Here is a 24,518-nt window from a genome sequence, read left to right on the forward strand (position 1 = left end):
CGCATTAGACGTTTAGGGTCTCGCCCGATGATTTGCAAGTCACCTCTTTAAGAAGGTTCCTCTTACCTGCCTGCCCCCTGTCAAGGAGGTCAATGACTTAGCTTAAACAAGCCTTTAAAAGTGTCAATTGTACGTTGCCTTTATCTCTGTATGTGAGTGAATAAGTACCAACTTGTATTTGTGTGACTGTGTATAGTAATTTGAATATGTGTATGAATATGTATATGTATGTAATTTACAAATGTGCGGTTATACGGATGTTGATGTATTTTTTACGTCCATTTTAGTTAATTGTATTGTTTTATGCATTTAACTACTATTATATGTATTTTATGTTTTATACACTTCATATATGTGTGTGTTAGTGTATTCGTAAGTAAACGTGCCGCTTCTTTCCTAGAACCCCAGGACAAAACAAACATCATTCTGCTGTGTGAAATATTACCTACAGCAAATTAAAAACCAGTTGATCTCCTCATATTATCTGCTTGATAATGAATGAGAGGCATTTTGTATATATTTATATGACTCAGTGTTTTTTATAAATATTTGTGTGTATGAATGTATGTATGTATGTATGTATGTGTGTGAGACATGTTTGCTGCTCCAGTTTTGTTCTTTGTGCAATGATACTGTGTTTGTGCGTCCATGTTTTTAGTTACTGAAACGTTGCCTATTTAGTAAGGCAGGTTATTTGTAAAAAGCTTGTCAATATATATCTGAACACATCAAAAGATATAATCATTAGTTCCATGATTATCATGATTATCACTATTATTTGTTACGACCTCCACAGAACAAACAAACAAAAAATGGGGTAACACCTTCCATTGATACTTACGGAATTTAATTATCGCTATCATTATTGAAGCATGAGCTTAATGCGGCGGTAATTTTTTCCCGACCAGAACACTTATATAAAACTCTACGCAGCGCCCTGCATTAGCGTATCGTCTGCTGACGGTAATAAAAGTACCATTAATTGCTGGGGAGATAAGAGGAATTCGTTTTTCCCGGCAACTGTGCGGCGGTCATCGGACGGTCATTGCTGCCGTGTTTGAAGTGACTGGTGATTCATTTTATATATATGAACAATTCAGAAACATATTGCCATATAGTAGTATATTTATCTTTGAGTTCATGTGATGCAATTGTGTATTCGCGTAATGCTCACGGCTCTCAGAGGATTGACCAGCAACCCATACTGACAGTCGTTTTTGCCTGACTAAAGGCAGAGAAGAAAACCATCATTGTCAATTTTCGCTTACCGTGAAAAATAGCTATGGTTGCCAATGCACGCCATAAAGTTGCAGTTTGGTCACATTACCGTTCATGGGTCAGTGAGCGGCAAATAGATTTTCAAAAAGAGCAGTATGAGAGAGAGAGAGAGAGAGAGAGAGAGAGAGAGAGAGAGAGAGAGAGAGGTGAAGATGGAAGCCCGCTCTTATGCGATAATTGATGCAGCGTAAAGTGCCAGTGACGGAGTAAACTTTACGATAGGCACCTTATCAGATAGAGGACGATCAGCTCCCCTCTCCCCTCTCCCCTCCCCCAAAGCCTTCTGTCCCCCTCTGCACTTACCCACAATTTTACACAGCTAGCGATATAACTGCTTTAACCAGGTTTAACAGTTACTCTTCGGGAGATAGCGCGATGGACCAGGCACCGTTACTCTATTTCGCCTCGCCGTCTAAACACGTTTAGGCGTATGACTCATATACGGTGTTTTTGTATGTGTGCGCATTTAGCGCGTCAATACAACGACTTGCTTGATGTGTATTTATGTTATGTGCTTCCTGTAATTCATGTGTATCTTATGTCATATATTCACTGATACGGTATACGTTTAAGTACTGAGGTTTGATCAGCTTATGCACATGGAAATGCCTGCGTAAGTTATCATTGTAAATGTGTTCCATTGCGGGCTATGGTACACATAGCCTATGCGTACTTACACGCGTCATCACCTAAATGGGAGTTTTTGGCGGATGGGGAGGGTAAGAGCTACACATTACTTTTGTTTTAATGCTTTAACTAGCCCCACCTTTACGAAAACTTGAAAATAATTATTTTATTATTATTTTAAGCTTAGGGGCATATTTTTGTTAACCAAATCGCACCTGTTTTTTTCCACCTTTCGGTAGTTCTCATTATATCCATGTCTATCTTTCCGCGATACTGTATTAGTTTTTTCTTGCTATTTTATGTGCAGTTACTTTATTGCCGCTGTTTTTCGATGTTTATTTTCTGTTATGTCATTGTATTTGGTAGGGTCATTCCTATTACTCACTGTTTTACTTGGACAGTTCCTATAACCTGCTGACAGTTGATGGATATTACTATAATACTACTGTATATCATTAAGCAATCTCGAATACATTATTTTTTTTTCGGCAGTGCCTTTTATTTCTCAGGATTTTTACATGTACTTCTAGGAATTTTCTGATGCACTCTTCTAGTAGAAATTCAAGAAGAATATTCCGATGTAATTTCTGATAATTACTTCGCAGAATCTCCTGTGTATTTTTTATAATTTCGAAAGAATTTTATGTATTTCCTATTATTTGTGAGAGTTTCCTTGTGTGGTTTTTACTTCTCGAAAATTATCGACACAATTTATATAATTTTTATTGCTATAAATTTCAAACGTCTCCGTTTACATTGCTCTCGTGTCATGTAATTCCTGGCGTATAATTTTAAGTTGTCTGCAAAAGAAAACGACTGAATTGACTTTGTCTGTCCGTCCGCACTTTTTCTGTTCGCTCTCAGATCTTAAAAACTACTGAGGCTAGAGTGTTGCAAATTGATATTTTGATCATCCACCCTCCAATCATCAAATATACCAAATTGCAGCTCTCAGGCCTCATTAGTTTTTATCTTTTTATTTTATTTAAGATTAAAGGTAGCCATGGTCGTGCTTCTGGCAACACAACAACACAGGCCACCACGGCAGGCTGAAAGTTGCATGAGCCGCGTCTCGTACAGTATTCTACCGAGGTCACCGAAAGATAGATCTATATTCGGTGGCCTTGATTATACGCTGTGTAGAAAACTTAATTGCTTCGGCGCATTTTTTACTTGTTTCTGGATGTAACGTCTGTTCCTAAGAAACACATTTGTGGTGCCTTACCTGTTCGTAGTCGAGCCGGGACGTGAGCGTGAAGACGCCCGTCTGAGGATTGAGGGAGAAGACGTCGTTGCCCCAGTCAGATATGACGGTGTAGGACACCTGGCCGTTGGTTCCTTCGTCAGCGTCGGTGGCTGAAACCTTGCCCACCTGGAATGGAGGAAAATAGTGATATTAATGGTTCAGCAGCGCTTTTTATTCACATGTAGCTGGTGCAGTTTAAGTTTTTATTAGTAATAAGGTTATGTTTCATGTATTTCATTTTTGTAGTTTATTATATGTTTAATACTTGGATTTTTTTGTTTGCGTTTCATTAGTTTGCTTTTTTTATCACTGATAAGTGAAGTTGTGCGTATTTTGATATACTGCAGCCGTTTATATAAAAAATGAAGTAAAGGAAGGAGGAGTATTGGCAATAATAACAGTAATAAACATTGCCATATTCTCGCTGTATATAAAGTGCAGAGAAAACACGGGAAAATAGTGGCACCAATAACTTGAATATAAAACTGGAATAAAACAAAAACTAAGGCAAAATTGTAGACGTGTCATTCATCTCAGCCGTCTTAGTCTGTAAAGCTAGAAGACCAATATTGGGGTATGTGAATACTAATGATAAAAGTAATATGATGTAATAGATAGGTAGGTCCTTAGTTGAGACTAATCGTTCCTCTCACTGCTCTTTTAAACCGATGGAAATAATCATTAGAAAATGCTAGTGACGCTCAAGACAGAAGATCATCATCAGTACTGGAAAGAAATATTTGAGATGGAGCCTCTCTCATATAATTCTGGAATGAATGAGCAGGCATTCTGTAATCGTTGTCTCATCGCAGCAGGTAAGATCATTTGAGTCAATAAATACTGCCGGGTAGCATGAGAATAATGATCATTATCTGATTTCCGAATGAGTCGGAGGTACTCCTCCAGCAAATGCCTTCCTGAGCTATGTAAGTTCGTATAATAAAAGTGAATAAACGCTGCCTTTTAATCCACGATATGATAGTGAGCTCCGTTATCTGGTTTCGGAATAAATGGGCGTTTGTTCTGCCATCGTTTCCTTGTCGGGGTTTGTAAGCTAATATAATAAGAGTAAAGGCGACAACTCTACTGAAAACTGTAGCTCAGAATAAAAGCTGATATTACACAATGAAGCAATTGAACTGGGCGTAAGACACACGATAAAAATGTCGCAGACAACTAATAAAGATAACGTTTACATCAGCTTTGCGCATTTACATGAGCACGTGACCACAAACCCAAATAAAGACACCGTGTAGCTCACAAACAGAGCTTACGTACGTACGTACATACATGTCCTTCTTAAGGAACATTTTCCCACGTACAACTCTTTCACTAACTTGTTTTTCACACAAACACTGTCACAGACATATCCTTTGGAAACAAATGATATAAACGTCTTTCACAAAAGAACTGAAAACACACAATTGTCCTTCACGAACTAACTATTCATAATTCTTAACATTTTATTCTTATACCCATAGAAGCTTATGTCAAATAAAGTATGTTGATGAAGGCCCTTCACAAACAAATCAGATAAACAGACGCATTGTTCAGTCACAACTTTTAGAATTGCACGTCTGTAGGTAAAACTCATTGATAGGCATGGATATCTTTTACAAATGCCATCCATATAAAATGCCATCGCATTTCCAAAGTGCATGCACATTCGTTGTCCTTCATAAACAAATTGCATTACATTCACGTCTTTCACAAACAAACCTTGCATGCATCTCACAAACAAACCCACGAACCGACACTTCTTTCTCTAATAAATTGTGCACACACGCATATCGTACACAAACTAATCTGAAGCACATGTAAACCCTTCACAAACAACGTGTGATACGGTAGCACAAACACATCTTGAGCGACCATCTGTACACTTATCCCCACAAGCACTTTTTTTATGAAATTTTTTTAAGCTCCTTCCAATATACCCCCATCCAAATATGCGTTTTTGTGTTTGTTTGTTTCTTAGCGCAAAGAAGGAAGCGAATGGGTAATAGGTAGAAGGGATGGGGTTTACAATGAAAAGAGCCGGGGGGGGGGGGGGATACGGTAAGGGGCAAGGGACAGGGTAGGGACAGGGGAACCCAAGAGCTAAGATGCAGGTTAACATTTTACAAAGGCAAGGGAAGGATTGGCGATAAGAGCCATTAACGAGACTTTTTTCTTAGATTTTTAAAGTGGTTTCTGAGAGAGAGAGAGAGAGAGAGAGAGAGAGAGAGAGAGAGAGAGCGAGCGAGCATTTCAAACGGTCTCTGAAAAAGAGAGAATGATGGGAGCGGAGGAGGACTTCTAATGGGTGGCCATTTGACCAAGAACCAGTTATAAAATGGAAGCAGTTTCAGTAAGAGGGAGTGCATTTGATGTATCAGGGGCGTCGCCCCCTTTTGGAAGCCGATGAAGGCATTAATACGGAAGATTTTATAATAGGTATTTCAGCGAGAAAGGGGATGGGTGGAAGGAGAAAGAAATAGAAAAAGGGGAGGTGGATAAAAAGAGATTTTAATAGCAATATTAAAGTTGCTTACTGGAGAAAGAAGTGATTCAGCTAAACAAGGGTGATGTCCCTCCAGTGAAACAAAATTAATAAAATTTCTCTGGAAGCACCAAGACCTGTCTAGCCCATCAACAAGAAGACCCTCCAGTCTTTGCTTCATCTCTGCTTATTAGTGCAGAGCTGTCGTGTTACAAAGGAAGAGAAATATTAGTTCCATTATTATATGGAGTTGTCTCATAGGTTGCACTACAATTTTGTTAATAAATACGTCTCATGTAATATTGATTCATGCTCCTAGGGAGCAACCAGTTGTCTCTGCGTTCACACATACGCATGATTTTATTCAAACTTATTTATTCTCTAAGGAAAAGTAAGTCTTGAACGTTTACGATATGATTAATTTTTTGGAAAACATTGCTTCATACGAATGTGCCGATGACCTTTGTAGCTACAGTGGTAACTAGTCGTATCAAATTAAGCAGTAACTATTCTCGGGCATCACTTAAGGATAAGTAAAAGGCTTTAGTCCCACGAATGAATGAACTCATTTCTTACCAAGCGAGTTACAAAATTCCTTACAAACATTCTACTATTTATAGTTGATTTTCCACTTTATCTCTTAGAGCGTTATTTATTTTACTTTAGATATCCCATATTTCCTTAAGCGTCTTACGTATTTTTTTTATATGCATAGTCATCATATTTTACTGAAGTTTACTTTGTAGCTGCATAGCTAAATGTACGTAAATTAGTCATCATAAGCAAATAGCTACAAAAATGTTCCTCATGAAGATTTATGCATCACCAATGCAGTAACTAGATATTCAGATTCTACGGATGCCATTGATTTCGTTATATTCAGCCGCTTTTACTTGAAACATAAACTCGTGTTTTGAATAGATGTGATTATAATCAGGTTTGATCCTTAAGGTGATTACTGACGATATGATATTACAGTCAGTTTACTACACTTGAGGTTTTAAAGTGAACTAGAAATATGTCCCCAAGTATGTAACGCCTCTTATGTACAATATGTGTGCGTACATATATATGCTCGCTCTCTCTCTCTCTCTCTCTCTCTCGTTGACGCCATGTCCACATCTACTCACTTGTTTAGCCTCGATCACCCATCCAAACACTGACCAGAACTTATGATATTTAACTTCACTTGTCCAAGCATCATGGGTGTAAAGAACGTGTTTTTGGCCTGTTACAACCAAGTAATAATTTGCTGAAATTTCACGTAAAACACTATTTTGATTTAGTCATATATAAACTGCAAGGATTTTTGAGGTAAGGATTAGAAATATTTGTTAGAAGTATTTGTTAAGGCTTGGGCTTAGACATAATATCCACTCGTAGGAGAGGCAATTCTCTGTACACATTTCCGAACGTTTTGTTAATCGCATATTCATTCCCCGTCAGTAACAACGCATTGTGGAAAGTCTAGTTTTATTGCTTCTGCTGTGAGTGTTATTACACTTGTGCTGGATAAGAGGTATTTTACTTTGATCGGCGATGGGAGTATTTACTTGACCTATCTAAGCATTCACACACACACAAACACATGTGCGTCTGTATTATTAGAGAGAGAGAGAGAGAGAGAGAGAGAGATTGCACATATATGTTCCTTGTCTGTCTCGTGGTTTTTCTTTCATATTGTCATTTATCAACTTTAGACGCTTGCACTATTTCACTCGACATACTCCAAAATAGCCGTGCGCACTCCCGCCCCCTCCCCCCCCCCCTCCCCCCCTTCCCCCCCCCCCCCTCGCCCCTTCCCCGAGCACAATCACACGCCCACACATAGCCCCACACAAAAGGTCAGGCGAAGCTCTGGCTGGTTGGTTGGTTGTTGGGGGCAACAAACTATGTTGGAACTCGGTATACCTGCTTCTCTTCCCCCACCCAGCCACATGATAGACCAACCACCCCTATCCCTCCTGGCGTTCTCTGTCCACCCCCAACACAGCTAATTGGTCATAAAGTTCGTTAAAGGAAGCTTAAAGGGGAAGCATAAATTACTTCTCGGCAACCTCTCGCGGCTGAGGCAAGAGGAGGAGGCCCACTTTGACTCCCCAAAAGTACACTCGGGAATAAACCGTAGTTGACCTCGGAAGAAAGATCAAGATGGCTCTCATAGTAGGCCCTAAAATGGTCTCCCCGCCTCTCTCTCTCTCTCTTTCTCTCTCTCTCTCTCTCTGTGGCCTCTTCAAAAATAGGTTAGCTATGTAAGAGTCATTATATAGGAGTGTCTTTTCAGCGTTTCGTAGTTAACGCTGAAACCGAGGCCGGTGTTGGAGTATGTTCACCGTTAAGGTATCCCAAACTTGATGGTCCTTTTTTTTTTTTTTTTTTTTTTTTCCAAGGGAGCAGAGACGGGCACTCAAGTCCATAAATTTGACTCCTCTGCCTCGCGAGGAACCGAAGAAGGTCTTTATCCCTCAGGTGATGAAATATTGTCATAAAAAAATACAGGATAATAGCCAAGGTCAGGTGACACCAAAGTAAGCAAGGTCTCCCAGAGCTTTGATTTAAGTTGTAAGGACAAAGAAAGAAGTAGGGTCATTTTCTGAAGGGTTGAAGACCCACTCGAGTTAACTTATGAAAAATAAAACGGATACCTTTAAGAATCTACTAGTAATTTCAATTTGTATACTTGCAACAGTGCCCACCAATGAAAGCCCGCAGAAGTTGGCACCTTAAGCTTTTTTGGGCATTTGTAAGGATGTGAAAATGGGCTAGCAGCCTTATCCTAAACATTAATACTTAAACATTTACAGCAGATGATTCCCTAGATAAGACTGGCAATGTATACTAAGCTGGGACGAGGAAATGAGAAACAATTAGTAAAGTCTTTAAGTATAAATCTTAGTCTGATTTTACTACGATATATTTCATTATAGAGAGAGAGAGAGAGAGAGAGAGAGAGAGAGAGAGAGAGAGAGAGAGGTATGAAACCACAACTGACCGCTTGGTCAACTCTTCTTGTAAAAATATAGTTCATTCACCCCAAGTATATCAGCAACAGGAACGGAAGAGCGTCAAATGTTTCTTAAACTGAGCTAGCGCGCTAGATAACGTTAAGTAACCTTGAGTTTTATTTATCAATTTACCCAGAAATCGACTACCAGTTTGTATTCTTTAAATCCAACGAGCAGACGCCATCGATTATATTGTCTTCTCTTCCTCTCACTCGCTCTCTCTGAATATTCTCAGTATTTCTTTGTTATACATAATCATAACATACATAATTCATAATATATTATATATAATTATAGTATATAGATATATCATATAATATTATTATATTTTATATAATATATGTTATATCTATATATATATTATTATATATATTTATATATATATTTTTTATATATATAGTATATATATAGTATATATAATATATATATATATGTGTGGTTTTAGTCTTCCTTTTTCACGAAGATAGGTATATGAAAGCTGTTTATTAATAAACAGCTCTGGATAAGGGCCAGTGGAAGCCGAAACTGTTGAGCTAAAAGGAATTTCAGCTTTTCTTCTCCCCTGTGGATTATAACTTCATATTAGATAATATATATATATATATATATATATATATATATATATATATATATATATATTTCTTCAAAACCATTGAGTGGACGTCATCCATTGTGTTGTCTTCTTTATCTCTCTTAATATTTTCCCTACTACTTTGTACACACACACACACACACACACACACCCGCGTATGTCCTCTACCATTACACACAGATACTCACACACTGACACACGCACACGCCCACAAACACGTACCCCCGTTGAACTCCTCTGTCTTTCTCACACTCTGATACTGAGGGGTCACTCCTGCATACTTGTCATTGCCCGGCCACTACACGGAGCTAAGACCCGATAACATTCCTCTACCTCTACCCTTTTTTTTATTATTTTGGGGAGAGGAGAGAGAGAGAGAGAGAGAGAGAGGAGAGAGATGGGGAGAGACGAGAGGAGAGAGAGAGCGAGAGGAGAGAGAGAGAGGGGGGGAGGGGGGAGAGAGAGAGAGGAGAGAGAGAGAGAGAGAGATGGGGGGGGGGAGGGTTATACCTATCTATACTCAAGTGAATACAGAACTATCTTTTGTACATCGTTAAGATAATTTTGGTTAGATTTATTTGCAAGTCTAAGTCATGTGGTTATTGACTATTGTTTTTTTCTGTGGCGTAGAATACTTTATTTTATTTTTACGCTTTTAGTGTTGCTTTTAAAATAATAATAATAATAATAATAATAATAATAATAATAATAATCAGACACAGCAACGAACTAAAGTAGCGCTGTCTGAGAATGCTTATTACCATATGGTTCCGCACAGACCCGGTTAGTAGGTATTTATAGATGGATGCATGAAGAAGACCAGTTAGAGAGAGAGAGAGAGAGAGAAGAGAGAGAGAGAGAGAGAGAGAGATGGGAAGACAATGAAACTCAGCTTGCGAGCGAAGACCATGTTACTTAACTAGTGACGATAATGCAACTACACCTGTTAATATCCGAGATTGCTGTTGCTACTGATGCAGTTGTGATACTACTGTTGCTACTCAAGCAACTTCTACAACGAATGCCGAAGTTTTTTTGATACCACCGTAGCGACTGTTGCTGCTAATCAACTAACCCTTGCTATTGCTTTTGCCACCATTGCCAAGCTTTTGTAAGTCTCACTTCAATTGAACTATTGCTTCTAGTTGCTTTTAACTTTTGTTTCAGCGTTTGCCACTGTTGCTGCTTCTTTTGCCCCAGTTTTGCCATGTTGCTACCCTCTTATCCACAGTTGCTCTCCGTTTTGCCTCTGTTACTCCCCTCTTTTCCCTCAGTTGCTACTCATTTTTTTCCATAGTTGCTATCCTTTTTTTCGCAGTTGCCCTACCTTTTTCCACTGTTGCTACCTTATTTTCCGCTGTTGCTATCTATTTTCTCCCATATTTGCTACCACTCTTTCCCCTGTTGCTATCCATTTCACCCAGAGTTGCTAACTCTTTCCACCGTTGCTATCCACTTTCCCCACAATTGCTACCACCCTTTTCACTGTTGCTAGCCATTTCCCTCACAGTTGCTACCACTCTTTCCATTGTTGCTATCCATTTCCTTCACAGTTGCTACCACTCTGTCCACTGTTGCTATCCATTTCCTTCACAGTTGCTACCACTCTGTCCACTGTTGCTATCCATTTCCTTCACAGTTGCTACCACTCTGTCCACTGTTGCTATCCATTTCCTTCACAGTTGCTACCACTCTGTCCACTGTTGCTATCCTCCATTTCCCTCACAGTTGCTACCACTCTTTCCATTGTTGCTATCCATTTCCCTCACAGTTGTTACTTCTCGTTCCACGGTTGCTAGCCATTTCCCCTCACAGTTGCTACCACTCTGTCCACTGTTGCTATCCATTTCCTTCACAGTTGCTACCACTCTGTCCACTGTTGCTATCCATTTCCCTCACATTTGCTACCACTCTGTCCACTGTTGCTATCCATTTCCTTCACAGTTGCTACCACTCTGTCCACTGTTGCTATCCATTTCCTTCACAGTTGCTACCACTCTGTCCACTGTTGCTATCCATTTCCCTCACATTTGCTACCACTCTGTCCACTGTTGCTATCCATTTCCTTCACAGTTGCTACCACTCTGTCCACTGTTGCTATCCTCCATTTCCCTCACAGTTGCTACCACTCTTTCCATTGTTGCTATCCATTTCCTTCACAGTTGCTACCACTCTGTCCACTGTTGCTATCCTCCATTTCCCTCACAGTTGCTACCACTCTGTCCACTGTTGCTATCCATTTCCCTCACAGTTGCTACCACTCTGTCCACTGTTGCTATCCTCCATTTCCCTCACAGTTGCTACCACTCTGTCCACTGTTGCTATCCTCCATTTCCCTCACAGTTGCTACCACTCTGTCCACTGTTGCTATCCTCCATTTCCCTCACAGTTGCTACCACTCTTTCCATTGTTGCTATCCATTTCCTTCACAGTTGCTACCACTCTGTCCACTGTTGCTATCCTCCATTTCCCTCACAGTTGCTACCACTCTGTCCACTGTTGCTATCCTCCATTTCCCTCACAGTTGCTACCACTCTGTCCACTGTTGCTATCCTCCATTTCCCTCACAGTTGCTACCACTCTGTCCACTGTTGCTATCCTCCATTTCCCTCACAGTTGCTACCACTCTTTCCATTGTTGCTATCCATTTCCTTCACAGTTGCTACCACTCTGTCCACTGTTGCTATCCTCCATTTCCCTCACAGTTGCTACCACTCTGTCCACTGTTGCTATCCATTTCCCTCACAGTTGCTACCACTGATAATACTCATTTTCCAGAGTTTCTACCACAATTTCGACTGTTGTTGCATTTTTTCCACAATTGCTACCTCTTTTCCATGGTTAATATCTCTTTCTTTCACAGTGGATATCATTTTTATCATATTTCCTAATTCTTTATTACAGCTGCTACCTCTCTTCACAGTTCCCACAATTTTCTTTCACTGTTGCTATTTATTTTCCCAACTAATGCTGCCCTTTTTTCCACAATTGCTCTTGCACTTAAAATTGTGGTAAAAGTAAGTGACAGTTAATTATTACACTTCCTAGGTAAATCTTTAAGTACTGTGCTCGATCAGAACATTCGAAAAACAAATTGTGTTGGTGTAAACCAAGATGATATAGATCTGCAGAAGAATTTCTAATTTTGCATACATTGAATTATCAGTTTATTAGCTCAATAATCGTATATTTCAATTGCAGATCAATAGATTTTCTGTTATTTCATTAGTAGAAACGTCTTAACTTATATTCAAACACGCTGTACTTTACCTTGATAGTGTAACTTGATATTGCTCATCATATCCCTCCAGTTAAAATACTTCTTGTCAGTCTTTGACCTAATACAGGTCTCCTGTGACTTTCGTGGAAGCCTTCGATAAACATTTCACTTTAAATAGACGCAAGTTGACTTAAACGCCAGAAAATATTATATTGTCAGGCCAGATTACAAGATTTATTACTGCGAGTGGGTTCCACTGAACACATCTGGATCCTTATCAAAACAGGTCATATGCTTGAGAAAAAAAGAACAAAAAACTTCTCTAGAAAACGGTCCGAACTCTGAAGGGAAGGAGGAGGAGGCGGAGGAGGAGGAGGAAGAGGAGAAGAAGAGACGAAATCCGATGTCGCTGTATCTCTTATCTCAAGCAGTGGGTAACCAAGAAGTCTCAGGGTAGACAGGTGCAAGTGTTTATGCTTTTGTTTTTCTCTTACTCTATTGAATCGTTTGCTTTTATGAATTTGTTTCTCATTGGTATTCATCGTTTAATAGACTTCTTTTATTTTTATATTTATAAAAAGCGAATATTGTTACAGGACAGTTTACAAAGCCACTACAGTCAAGAGCCCTATAACATGTTGAATTATATTTGACAAATACAAGTTGGTTGATGGCAAATGGAAAGGAACAGTGATATTTTAGGTGGTAGTGGCGGGATTTGGGTTCCCTGGTGGGGGGGGGGGGGTGGTGGGGGATCATTTGGGTGAAGGGGGGCTGAACACAGATGCAGCACAAGTTTACAGGCGCCTTGGCAGGCCGAACGCATCCGCAGGGTCCCCGAGTGACAGCCCTGATTAGAGAAGATGCTGCCGCCGATGTGACATGATGTGGATGGAACGACCCGCCCGGTGACGCGAATGCGACGTGTACAGCCCCCATCAGCATCCCGCCTTGTCAAAACATACAGATATGAGCGCGGCTCATACGATCCGGCTGACAAGGGCCGGATATACTATCCGGCAGCGCGATGTTATTGATCTCGCAACTGGAGGGATCAACAGTGACAACAACAGGGATATAATGCGCGATCTCTCCAGAGATACTCCCAGATGAACTTCGTGTTCGCTGTTCTGTGATCTCGGCCTGTCCTCCTCCTCTTCGCTTTTACAGTTATAGGTCCCCCTGATTCACAGACCCCCCCCCCCCCCCCTCCCCCCCCCCCCCCCTCCTCCCTCTCTCTCTCTCTCTCTCTCTCTCTCTCTCTCTCTCTAAAACAATCAGTGCCGTCCATCTGATCTTCATTCATAGCCACCCTCTCTCTCTCTCTCTCTCTCTCTCTCTCTCTTCCAAAGAATAATGGATATTTTTTAACTGAACTTTAGTGCATTATCTCTCTCTCTCTCTCTCTCTCTTCTCTCTCTCTCTCTCTCTCTCTCAAAACCACTGCTAATGGTATTCATCTGATTTTTTAAATGGCCACCCATATTTGGATGCTTGATTGATCACTGTTTTTTTTATATATACCCTGCACAGCAAGCACTCTGGCAAACACCTTTTTAATTTGCATAACACGAAAAAGCAATTATCGCTTCGATACCTAATCAAAGACAAATCCTCATTGCGCTGATGGTATAGATAATGATCATTCTTTTAGTAAACTGAAGCGTTGTGAATTTTATTTTCGTATGTTTAAGTTATTTTTTAATCTGTTATTTCTTGAAGGTATGCTATCGATGAAGGTATTTTAGGCAAATTAAGTATTCATGAATTATTTCGTGTAGTGAGCAGAACGTTAAATTTTTTGCTCGTGAATTAAGTTCATTGAATTGAATTTTCAATTCATTTATACTTATAGTATTTATTAATGAATTATCGCACCATTCATATATTCATGTCAGGACAGATCTGTGTTGCTGTAATAGAGTTGACAAGGATCTTGGTGACTAAGCGTTTGTGTCGATATAATCGTGTATTCTTAGTTGTATAATCATCAACATAGTATTTGCTTTTTAACTATTTATTCTATTTATCTATTTTTTATATCAAGATTTGTTCCTTTGTACGTTTTGTTTTTTGTAACATATATATATATATATATATATATATATATATATATATATATATATATATATATATATATATATGGTATGTGTGTGTGTGCAATATATGCAATGTATGAGAAACAGAGACAGAGGGAATAATCATGAATGAATCCAAAAAGAAAAAGTCACGAGGTAATAAAAACAAAAGAATTGTGAAGTAACAACATTTCCCAATTGCAAATAAAGCATTAGAAGGAGGCAGACAGACAGGAAGAAGACGAAAGAAGCACGACCAAGAGGCAGAAAAAAAAAAGAAAAAGAACCGGACGAACTGAAGGAGAAGGACCAACTGAAGCCAAGACCGAGGGAGACGAGACGTCGTCTTATAAATAGACTCGAGGAGAGACGAGTTTTCGCTGTATCCCAAAAGAGATACAAATGTAATAAGATGGAGATGCGTTCCTCGACAAGAGGGATACCGGAGAAACCATTAATATTGTCCGGGACTTTTTGGTGGAGGAAGTTATGTTGATGCCGGATAATCAAGCATACAGACGAGTTCTTGGGACCTTTTCTCTCTCTCTCTCTCTCTCTCTCTCTCTCTCTCTCTCTCTCTCTCTCTTATCAGGAAAATGCGGTAGAACGTTGTTGTCTGTGACTCAGGACGGTGTATCTGGTTTGTCCATTTTTCTGAGATGTATTGGGCACTGGGTGTTTAACTTTCAGCAGTGTTTATGTGTGTGTATACACACACACACACACACACACACACACACACATATATATATATATATATATATATATTATATATATATATATATATATATATATATATATATATATATATATATATATATCAGTTAATACCTTTCACAGTTGGGTCGACTGGTGGCGGTAGGCTTGTTTCAAACTGGGGATCTTACTATCTAATTGCTCAGCACACTACTTCTAAGGTTAATCTAAAATAACAACCTCACACACACACACACACACACACACACACACATCTTGCGTGATAGCCAAGCAATACTGTGTATTTGCTCTGAAAGATGCAGAAATGTTTGAGCGTATGCCGTACTGTATCTATATAGTTTCATAATGGTAATCAGACACCCCAGTTTCATTTACCAGAAGTAAATCTAATCATGGTGTGACATTCTAAACTTAACCTGGTCACCTCACACATGAAGAACCTCTTCAGCTGCAGAATTCCACACAACCCAGGAATGAAAACGCTTCTTTTGGATTTTCTTTCAACGCAGGGCACAACACACTTTACCTTGTGATACGGTTTATGTGGTCGTCATTTCTAGGTAGTATGATCTCAAGAAAGTTGCATAAAGCAACGAACTAACCTGATCTAGACCTAAGAACTGGAACTGGGATTTGACCTTTTATAATATCAGGTTATTCGATCCGTCATACATGTTTTCCGAATTCGTCGTTGCCTTCTGGGTTCGTTTTCCTCAAAAGCTTTCGATAAATACAACTAACGCTTTTGCAACGACGAGGAAGCAAGAACTGATTAATAGGAAACAAAACTCCGGTTTCTTTGCTAAAAGCAGATGTAGCAAACTGATCTGTGATATCTCTCAAAGGCAATTTGAAGTGATATGAGCTTCAAAAGTACTGACGGAAGCTGATTATTTTTAACCACAAAATCTCTTTTATATATATATATATATATATATATATATAATATATATATATATGTGTGTGTGTGTGTGTGTGTGTGTGGTGTGTGTGTGTGTGTGTATACAGAGAGAGAGAGAGAGAGAGAGGAGAGAGAGAGAGAGTTGCACTTTTGTCATGAACGTCATCAAAGTCAAAAGTGCTACACGAAGCACCGCGTCAAAAAACTGGCTCAAGCCGCTTATCGAGGACAAGCCACCGTCCATCAGCGAGAATGGATGAATAATGACCTGAAACTATCTGGTATCTGAAAGAAGTGCAAGAAACTATCAGGGATCCAAAATAACTGGGATAAACGACAATGGGCCCAAAATAACTGCCATAAGTATTGGATTTAAATAATCACTACAAACGACCCTTGTTCCAAAATGATTGAAAGAAACGATCCTCGATTGAAATTGATAGCCAGAAATGATCCTCGATCCACAGTGCTAGAAAGAAACGATCCTCGATTGAAAAGGATAGCCAGAAATGATCCTTCATCTAAAATGATAGCCAGAAGCGATACTTAATCCCAAATGAAGGACAGAAACGATCCTTGATCCGAAACGATATCCAGAAACGATCCTTGATACAAAATGATAGCCAGAAAATATCCTTGATCCAAATTATATCCAGAAACGATACTTAATCCCAAATGATAGCCAGAAACGGTCCTTGATCCAAATTGATAGCCGGAAATTATCACTGATCCAAAATATTGCCAAATTATCAAAGCTACAAAATAGCTCAATAATCTATCTTGAGGTTCCAAATAAATACTATCTTCGACTCGCGGTAGAAAATAATTACCAGGAAACCAGAAACGATCAGGATAAAAAAATAATTGCCAGAAACGATCAAAAATAAGAAAAACCATCAGAAACGATGAGGGATCCAGAATAACTGCCAGAAACGACCAGGGAGCTATAATAACTGGCAGAAACGGCTAAGGATTCAGTGTCAAGTTGACTGAACCCTCGACAGGATAAAGTGTCGGCTCTTCCCCTGCCTGTTCATGTCGCCGCGGTATTATGTGGTGTCGCATAAAACCGCACTTCTTGGCTCGGCCAGGCCCTTTTTTTAATCGGTCGAAGAGGAATCGCTTTACACGCCGAGTTGAGAGTGTGAGGAATCTTCTTTCATATTCAGATGCGAGGTGGCCTCTTTTTCGCCCGTCCTCGTGTCCCCTGACTGATGCGTCTCAGTGATACTGGAAGGGCAGACCTCTCCCTCCTCAGTTGGTGCATGCTAAACTAACTGAAATATGATGTCAGTTACTAGTACGGTACATACAGTTGCCACTACTAGAACTACTAGAGCTTTTTCTCGTTAACTTAAATAGCTATTTGAACTTCACGCTCCCATTTTTGGTACTACCTAAATTACTTTCAGAGGGAGAGTAGTGAAAAGCATTTATATTATTGTTAAAACACTTTCATCCCAGTAAATGGGAATTTAAGCTACTTGGCTTTAACCACTTCATCTGACTAATCGGCCGGCTGATTTAACGTTGCTTTTATAATATTATATTTCAAAGTCGTCTGCTGTGCAGGTTTTAAAACCTCTTCCTCGTCGTTGTAAGGTGAAGAGACCGCTTCTCGCTATACCGTTTTCCTCTCTTCATTTCTTTGATTATTATTTGTGTTTTGAATGATTTTCTTTATCCAGATCTATTTTATTGGTAATATAATATAGTGGATACATTCGTATAACCAAAGGGCCATTAGCTTTCTAAACTAGATTTTACGGAATAAGAGATATAAAAAAAAGAGATATGTACTGACTGAATACAAGATAAACAAATTAAAACAAAAGATAAATGTTTACTCAGGTACACTTAATCACTCCTTGATATCAGCTATTTGTAAAGTTTATACATTTAAGGCGTGCCAAGCTCGGATAAAACGAAAGGTACTGGGCGAAGGGCCGACAGATTTAAAAAAAAAAAAAAAAGAAAAAAAGACGTGCCTTAAAAAAAGACGTGCCTTAGGGAAGGTTCTTTTAGAATTTAAGACTGTTTCAGGACCCACCGAGTGGACTGACTGAAATGGTCATAGGGCGAAATGAGGCTCGAAAGCCAACAGAGTAAGGAAATTCACTTTTGAACTAACGTAGGACACCCCATCGCGTGTTTTGGGCTTAGCGCAGATTTTCAGGATTGTTATTCAGTCATAAAAGTTCTCTAATTAACATCTTTGTTGTTGCGTTTTTCGGTTCCCCCTGCCTCTATTTCTTCTTTTTTCCTGCCTTTCTCTTTGAAGTTTAGTATCGCCGTGTTATTGCTTTTAAAACTGTCGCTTGGAACTCCAAGGAGAACGATAGCATGCCAGCGATGCCTTGCGGAATTTATACCGAAGGGAGAATGTGCTATGAACCACCCATGAACATCAACGAAATACTTGAATATAAATCGGGTAATTTATTGTTATACGTAGGGCGAGTTCCGGGGGCTGGTTCGTAGGAGAGGGGGATAACTGATTTCCCAGAGACACGTTTGGTATTCTAATTAAATTGTTTTATTCTGAGAGTACTGTTATTATTGAAGAGTGAAGGTCCTTTCCTAGACAGTGAACAGGGATACAGGAAAAGAAGTGTCCGAATTATATGGTCGCAACGATTCTGTACTGTTATAATGGGCCTTTTTATCTTCATAGTACTTTGCTGAATTACAGTAAACATTCACACACACGCACAGACGTACATACATACTTACGCACATGTGTACTCACTATTAGATTTGTTTAGGATGTTTTCCCTTTTAATTTTTACTTATTTAGTTTTTGACTTAATGTTATAGAAAATGTTCATTCGATGCGAAATTTTTATATGGCCACTTTAGATTTCTGAAAGGGACGAGGAAAGAATGGCATCGGCCATTTTCTTATATTTAAAAAGTGCGGTTTGCCTCTAATGGCCTAAGAAGTGAGTTGTTAGTGGATGTTATTGATTGTTAATTTATAATGCACCGGTGGGAAAGCACAGACAACAAATTACACTACGAAAAACCAGTGGTCGTCAAAATGTATAGGTACCGTTATATAAAAAAATCAAAGAGGCCTTAGATAAGACAATTCTAATTCTCTCTCTCTCTCTCTCTCACACACACAGTTCCTCGTTGGACGAGTCGGTTACATGCTCGACTACCGATCTCAAGGTCCGGGTTAGATTTCCCGCTCTGCCAACGCTGAGGAATGTATTTTTGGTGATTGAAATTCATTTCTCGATGTGGTTCGGATCCCACAATAAGCTGTAGGTCCCGTTGCTAAGTAACCAATTGGTTCCTAGCCATGTAAAAATATCTAACCTTTCGGGCCAGCCCTAGGATATCTGTTGATCAACTGAGTGGTCTGGTGAAACTAAGATATGCTGAAAGCCTCTCTCTCTCTCTCTCTCTCTCTCTCTCTCTCTCTCTCTCTCTCTCTCTCTCTCTGTATAAAAAGTTGAGTATATCTTAGTTTTACCAGACCACTCAGTTGATTAACAGCTCTCCTAGGGCTGGCCCGAAGGATTAGATATTTTTACGTGGCTATGAACCAATTGGTCACCTAGCAACGGGACCTACATCTTATTGTGGGATCCGAACCACATTATAACGAGAAATGAATTTCTATCACCAGAAATAAATTCCTCTGAGTCCGTGTTGGCCGAGCCGAGAATGGAACTTCGGACCACCGGGATGGTAGCCGAGCGCGAAAACTACTTGCCCAACGAGGAAAACTCTGTATAAAAATGACATCATTCGACTGTTGCTTGTGACCCTTTCATTGAGTAACCACTTGGCCAGACTAGGGAACACTCGAATCCCGGGACTCACCTTGGATCCCCGCTCGGCGTCTTCTGGAATGTCGAAGGAGTAGGCAGGTTCCTTGAACTCCGGAGGGTTGTCATTCGTGTCTGTGACCTGTGCGGGAAGAAATGGGAACAGTTGTCGTTATTCAGAATAGACTGCAGGTGTATCAGTAGTGTTGCTGAGTGATGGGTGCATTTATATTATTGAATAGATTGTTCATATAATTGGTGATGTGTGTATCATTATAATACAGGATATTATAGGTTCCATAGGTTATAGGTCCACCAATAGTACTCATAAGAGGTAATAAGCTTTAGGCACTAGGTTTATCATTGTTATTGATTTTACGCTCATCAAAGTGATTCAGAATCGGGTTTGGGTATCAGTATTATTCACGATAGTTACAGTATTGTTGTATTGTTCAAAATGGGTGATAAGCTTGTCGGAAAAATTCAATAGGATGTAGTAAATGTGTCACTATGATTCATATTAAATAGAAAGTGTATCGGTAATATTTAACTGGTCTTAACCAGTATATCTCATTTGTCCTTAAAAATAAAAGTTTATTACTGAGATCATTATTGCCCTGAAACCCTCAACACCAATGACTGATGTAGCAACTGCGCCATCAGTTGATTTGATAAATCTTACTTTATGTAATTAATTCGCGCTCATTGTAACGGAAACAGAGTGATGGAATTCTATGGCTATACCCAGAAGTAAAGGAAAAAGTGTCCCAGTGCCGAACACTCTTAAGACACGGCCAGTCTGGGAAGACGTTTTCTGATTGAAGTAATTCAACACTAGGTTTTCACTTTTCTTTATTCGGGTACTTGTCTGTTTATTCGGGTACTTGTCTCAGGTTACTTTTAGTTAGGGATTTGGATAAATGTTGTAATTTTGCATGTCTATATATAATTATGTATGTATGTATGTATGTATGTATATATATATATATATATATATATATATATATCATTTATACAATATATATAGTTAAATATATATATATGAATATATTTATATTTATAATATATATATATATATTTGTCAAGGTAACATTGCTTCTAACTGACGTCATTGATGACTGCCATCGGATCGTTGCCTCCAGAATGAGTGGGTATGCCGAAATGAAACACACGATTAGACGTCATTGTTTACGTTGTCATGGGAGACTTGTTTTCTGCTGCAGCACAGCATATATTATGGTTATAACGTCGGATGTCTTAAGGGATTTTACTGCACGGAGGATTATCATTTTGCTGAAGTTCATTTCATTGCACGAAATATGCATATGGTTTGCATGTTTTTTTAAAAATTCTTTTCATGCTTACTGTGTATGTATGTGTGTGTGTGTGTGCATGCGTGTGAGGGTTGGATGTGTATGTATATACTCAAATACTTAACCTCATGAACTAATACGCCAAATACAAGTTGAAGTGCTGTCAAGATATTTTCCTTCTTTCTTTTCTCCGTTACGAGGAGCATCAAAACGACGAATGAAAAACAATGACACGGTGCCATTATACCCAACTCTACCCTGCAACTTCGCCCGTCGACGCAATTGACCATATCACTTGTAAATGGCAAACGACTACAATTGCGCTTCCCGGCTGCCGGGTGCTTACGTACGCGCGTGTCATTCATAACGGGTAAATGCTACCCGCGCCTCTCCCCCCACTCTCGGAAATTAATAATGAAATGTGTGTCATCAGCGGAGGGGAGCATCATCATCGGGGCATCTGCATAGGTCGCCTGACACCGAGATCCATCGACGGTACAAGGCCCCCTCCCAGCTATTAGCTCGGATAACCATCGTCATACAGCTCGGCGGCTTCCTGCCCCGTGCACGCCCCACAGCTCTCTATCTCTGTTGACATTATTGTTGTCCGCCCCAGGCCGGTCGGCAGAATCGGCGCTTGCAACTTGTTCGCCAGACTGGGGCATTTGCGTGCCTTCCTCCTCCTCCTCCTCCTCCTCCTTCCTCCTCCTTCCCCTCCTCCTCCTCTCTCCTCCGCCTCCTCCTCCTCCTCCTCCTCCTCCTCCTCCTCCTCCTTCCTCCTCCTTCCCCTCCTCCTCCTCCTCCTCCTCCTCTTTCTCTTTCTCTCTAACGCGGATCTTCTTTTAATGCACAGGCTGTATGTTTTAGTATCTTCGTCTGTTTCCGTATCTTTCTGCTATATGTTATACTGTTTTGTGAGTTTTATTTATTTTTTTCTTCTAATGATCCAGTTGCAAATTTTCTTTTGCTTCATCCTCCCACTTTTTTTAATCTTCATGTTGATGTTATGTCTGTTTTATTTCACCGTTTTCTTCTCCCTCTTTTTAATAAGCTTTTAATGATTACGTTTCTCTTCACTATTTGTAGTTAGTGTTTTTTTTTTTTATTATTATTAGACTCGGTCGTTGGTAAAGAAAGATTCCCCCTCGTCTTTATCTTCAAATTGTGAGTGCGATCTCTCCTCTTTGATGTAGGGAACAAAGAGTGGAGGAGGAGGAGGAGGAGGAGGAGGAGGAGGAGAGGGGCCAAAAGCCGTCATACGTCTGCGGAATGTCTCGAGAGAGAGAGAGAGAGAAGAGAGAGAGAGAGAAAGAGAGAGGTATGTCAGTGCCAGGGTACTTGCTCACATTCATACATACTCGGGCGTATAAGCCGTCAGATGACAAATGACAGATACATATCGAGGCCGCATAGTTCGGGTCCTTTTTTATCTGCGCGCGCATCTCCTTGTGCTTCTTAAAGGACTCTCCTTCTCCGATTTTGAACCAGAGGGGGACTAGTGTTGATGGGGGACGGGGTGTGGGGGACGGCTGTTGATTTAGGAAGGAAGGGGACCTAACCGCCCGACCTGTTTTGAGGAATGCATTGACTCTAATGTCCTTCAGATAAAAAAAGAAGCTAAAATAAAAAGATAAAAACATTCAATCGGAATGTTTATCTCCAAAATGACATTAAATGCTAAATCGCTCTTTGCATGCAAAATAAACACGATCGGATGCCATCGGAGTTGAACGCTCAGGGAGCGGAATTCATATTTGTATTTTTTTTCTTTAGTGCATTGGTATTAAAAAAAAGTCGCTTATGCATAATGCAGATCAGTATTTTATTTGGATTCTGGAAGGGGGGGAAAAGTGTTTATATTTTATACATTCTTTAATAGCCGTTTAGACTTCATTCGACGTCACAGCTATTTTGAGTGGACATTTTATTGGCCGCCGCGGTCGTTAATCATCCGCCAGAAGTTTTGAGAGAATTCTTCTAGAATTTCTCTGCGGAGCCTTTGATGTCCGTCATCTCAGTATTTTCTTCTTCAGGCCAAAAGGTAACCCCCCTCCCTACCAGTGGGTAACCCTCTTCTTTTCTTAACGGGAGAGGATGGGAACAATTTCTGCCCCTTTCTTGTCATTAAATCAAAATCCAGACATTTCATTTTCACAAATCCAAGTGTTTCGATTATGGTCGAGTCTCTCGTTTTTCGTTAACTCTGTCATTAATATGATTAACTGTCTAAGTACCATTTTCGGGAGTGATAAGAAATCGTTATATTTTTTAAACCTATCAGTATTCGCACTATTTTACTGGCTAAGCTATGTCATTTTCAAGGCTAGAAACACCTTTCTCGTGTTCAAGGCTGAAATCGTCATAGCATCTTAAAACTAAAATTGCACACTAACGCCAAGGTTAAAATTGCTCATTTCACTTTCTAAGGATTCCGCATATTTTGAAAGCTAAATTTGCTTTTTATTTTATTCCGGTCACTGTCAATGGATGCAATCATTCCTATTGCGTTAAGGGAGAAAAATTCCTACCATTTGGAAGGCTAAAAGTACTCCTTTCATTTCAGTGCTAAGTTGCTCTTTCAAAAATCTTAACAACAGTATTCTTTCCATTTTCTAGTAAAATGTTTTACACGCCATTTTTATAGGCAAAATAGCTGTTAATGTTTTCATGGCTAAATTTACACCTCACATTTTTAAGGTTGAAAGTATTGATTCAATTTCGAGATTTTAAAGATAAATTACTGAGTTTTCTGTTTGCAAATTAACAGCTGCAATAAATTCCGGTGTCTTGAAATATGCCTTGCAGAAATTGCCTCCTCTAGAGAGAAATTCTCATTACTGTCAGGCTGCTAAACCCCTTTTAATAAACCGCACAGAACACTCAAATAATGGTTGTTTGAGCGTACTCTGTAGTCTATAATAAAAAAAAATTAATGCAGATAAAAATGTTCCCGCATTTATATGCCTCCAAAGGTTAATATCAGCTGATCATTTTCTGACATCATGCAAACACATACATATCAGTGTACGTACATGCGCACACACAAACACACACGGTCGAACACGCGTATCTGCGAGATTCTATTAAATACAAATGACCTGCTTCATAAGCATTGGAAAACAGCCCAATCTAACCTAATTCCTCGCATCGCAGGAACGCTCTGCCTTCAAAAAAGTGATTATAGTTAATTCACATGATTCGGCCGTTGTTTGTACAAGCGGAATAATTTCCCCATTAGGACCCGGCCTCCTCCTCCTCCTCCTCCGCGCCCAGGGATGAC

The 24,518-nt window shown here is 39.6% G+C and overlaps 1 protein-coding gene across 1 annotated transcript in view; it reads right to left on the minus strand.

Moving 5' to 3' along the window:
* The window catches only part of LOC135205649 (cadherin-related tumor suppressor-like), a 498,060-nt gene that overhangs the window by 191,807 nt on the left and 281,735 nt on the right, over positions 1-24,518 (minus strand). The window contains exons 3-4 of the mRNA XM_064236470.1: positions 19,981-20,067; positions 3,131-3,277 (exon numbers count right to left, since the gene is read on the minus strand). Coding sequence (XP_064092540.1) covers positions 3,131-3,277; positions 19,981-20,067 — 234 coding nt within the window. The remainder of the gene's footprint in view (positions 1-3,130; positions 3,278-19,980; positions 20,068-24,518) is intronic.

The sequence above is a fragment of the Macrobrachium nipponense genome, chromosome 24 (assembly GCF_015104395.2).
Source record: "Macrobrachium nipponense isolate FS-2020 chromosome 24, ASM1510439v2, whole genome shotgun sequence".
Lineage (NCBI taxonomy): Eukaryota > Metazoa > Arthropoda > Malacostraca > Decapoda > Palaemonidae > Macrobrachium > Macrobrachium nipponense.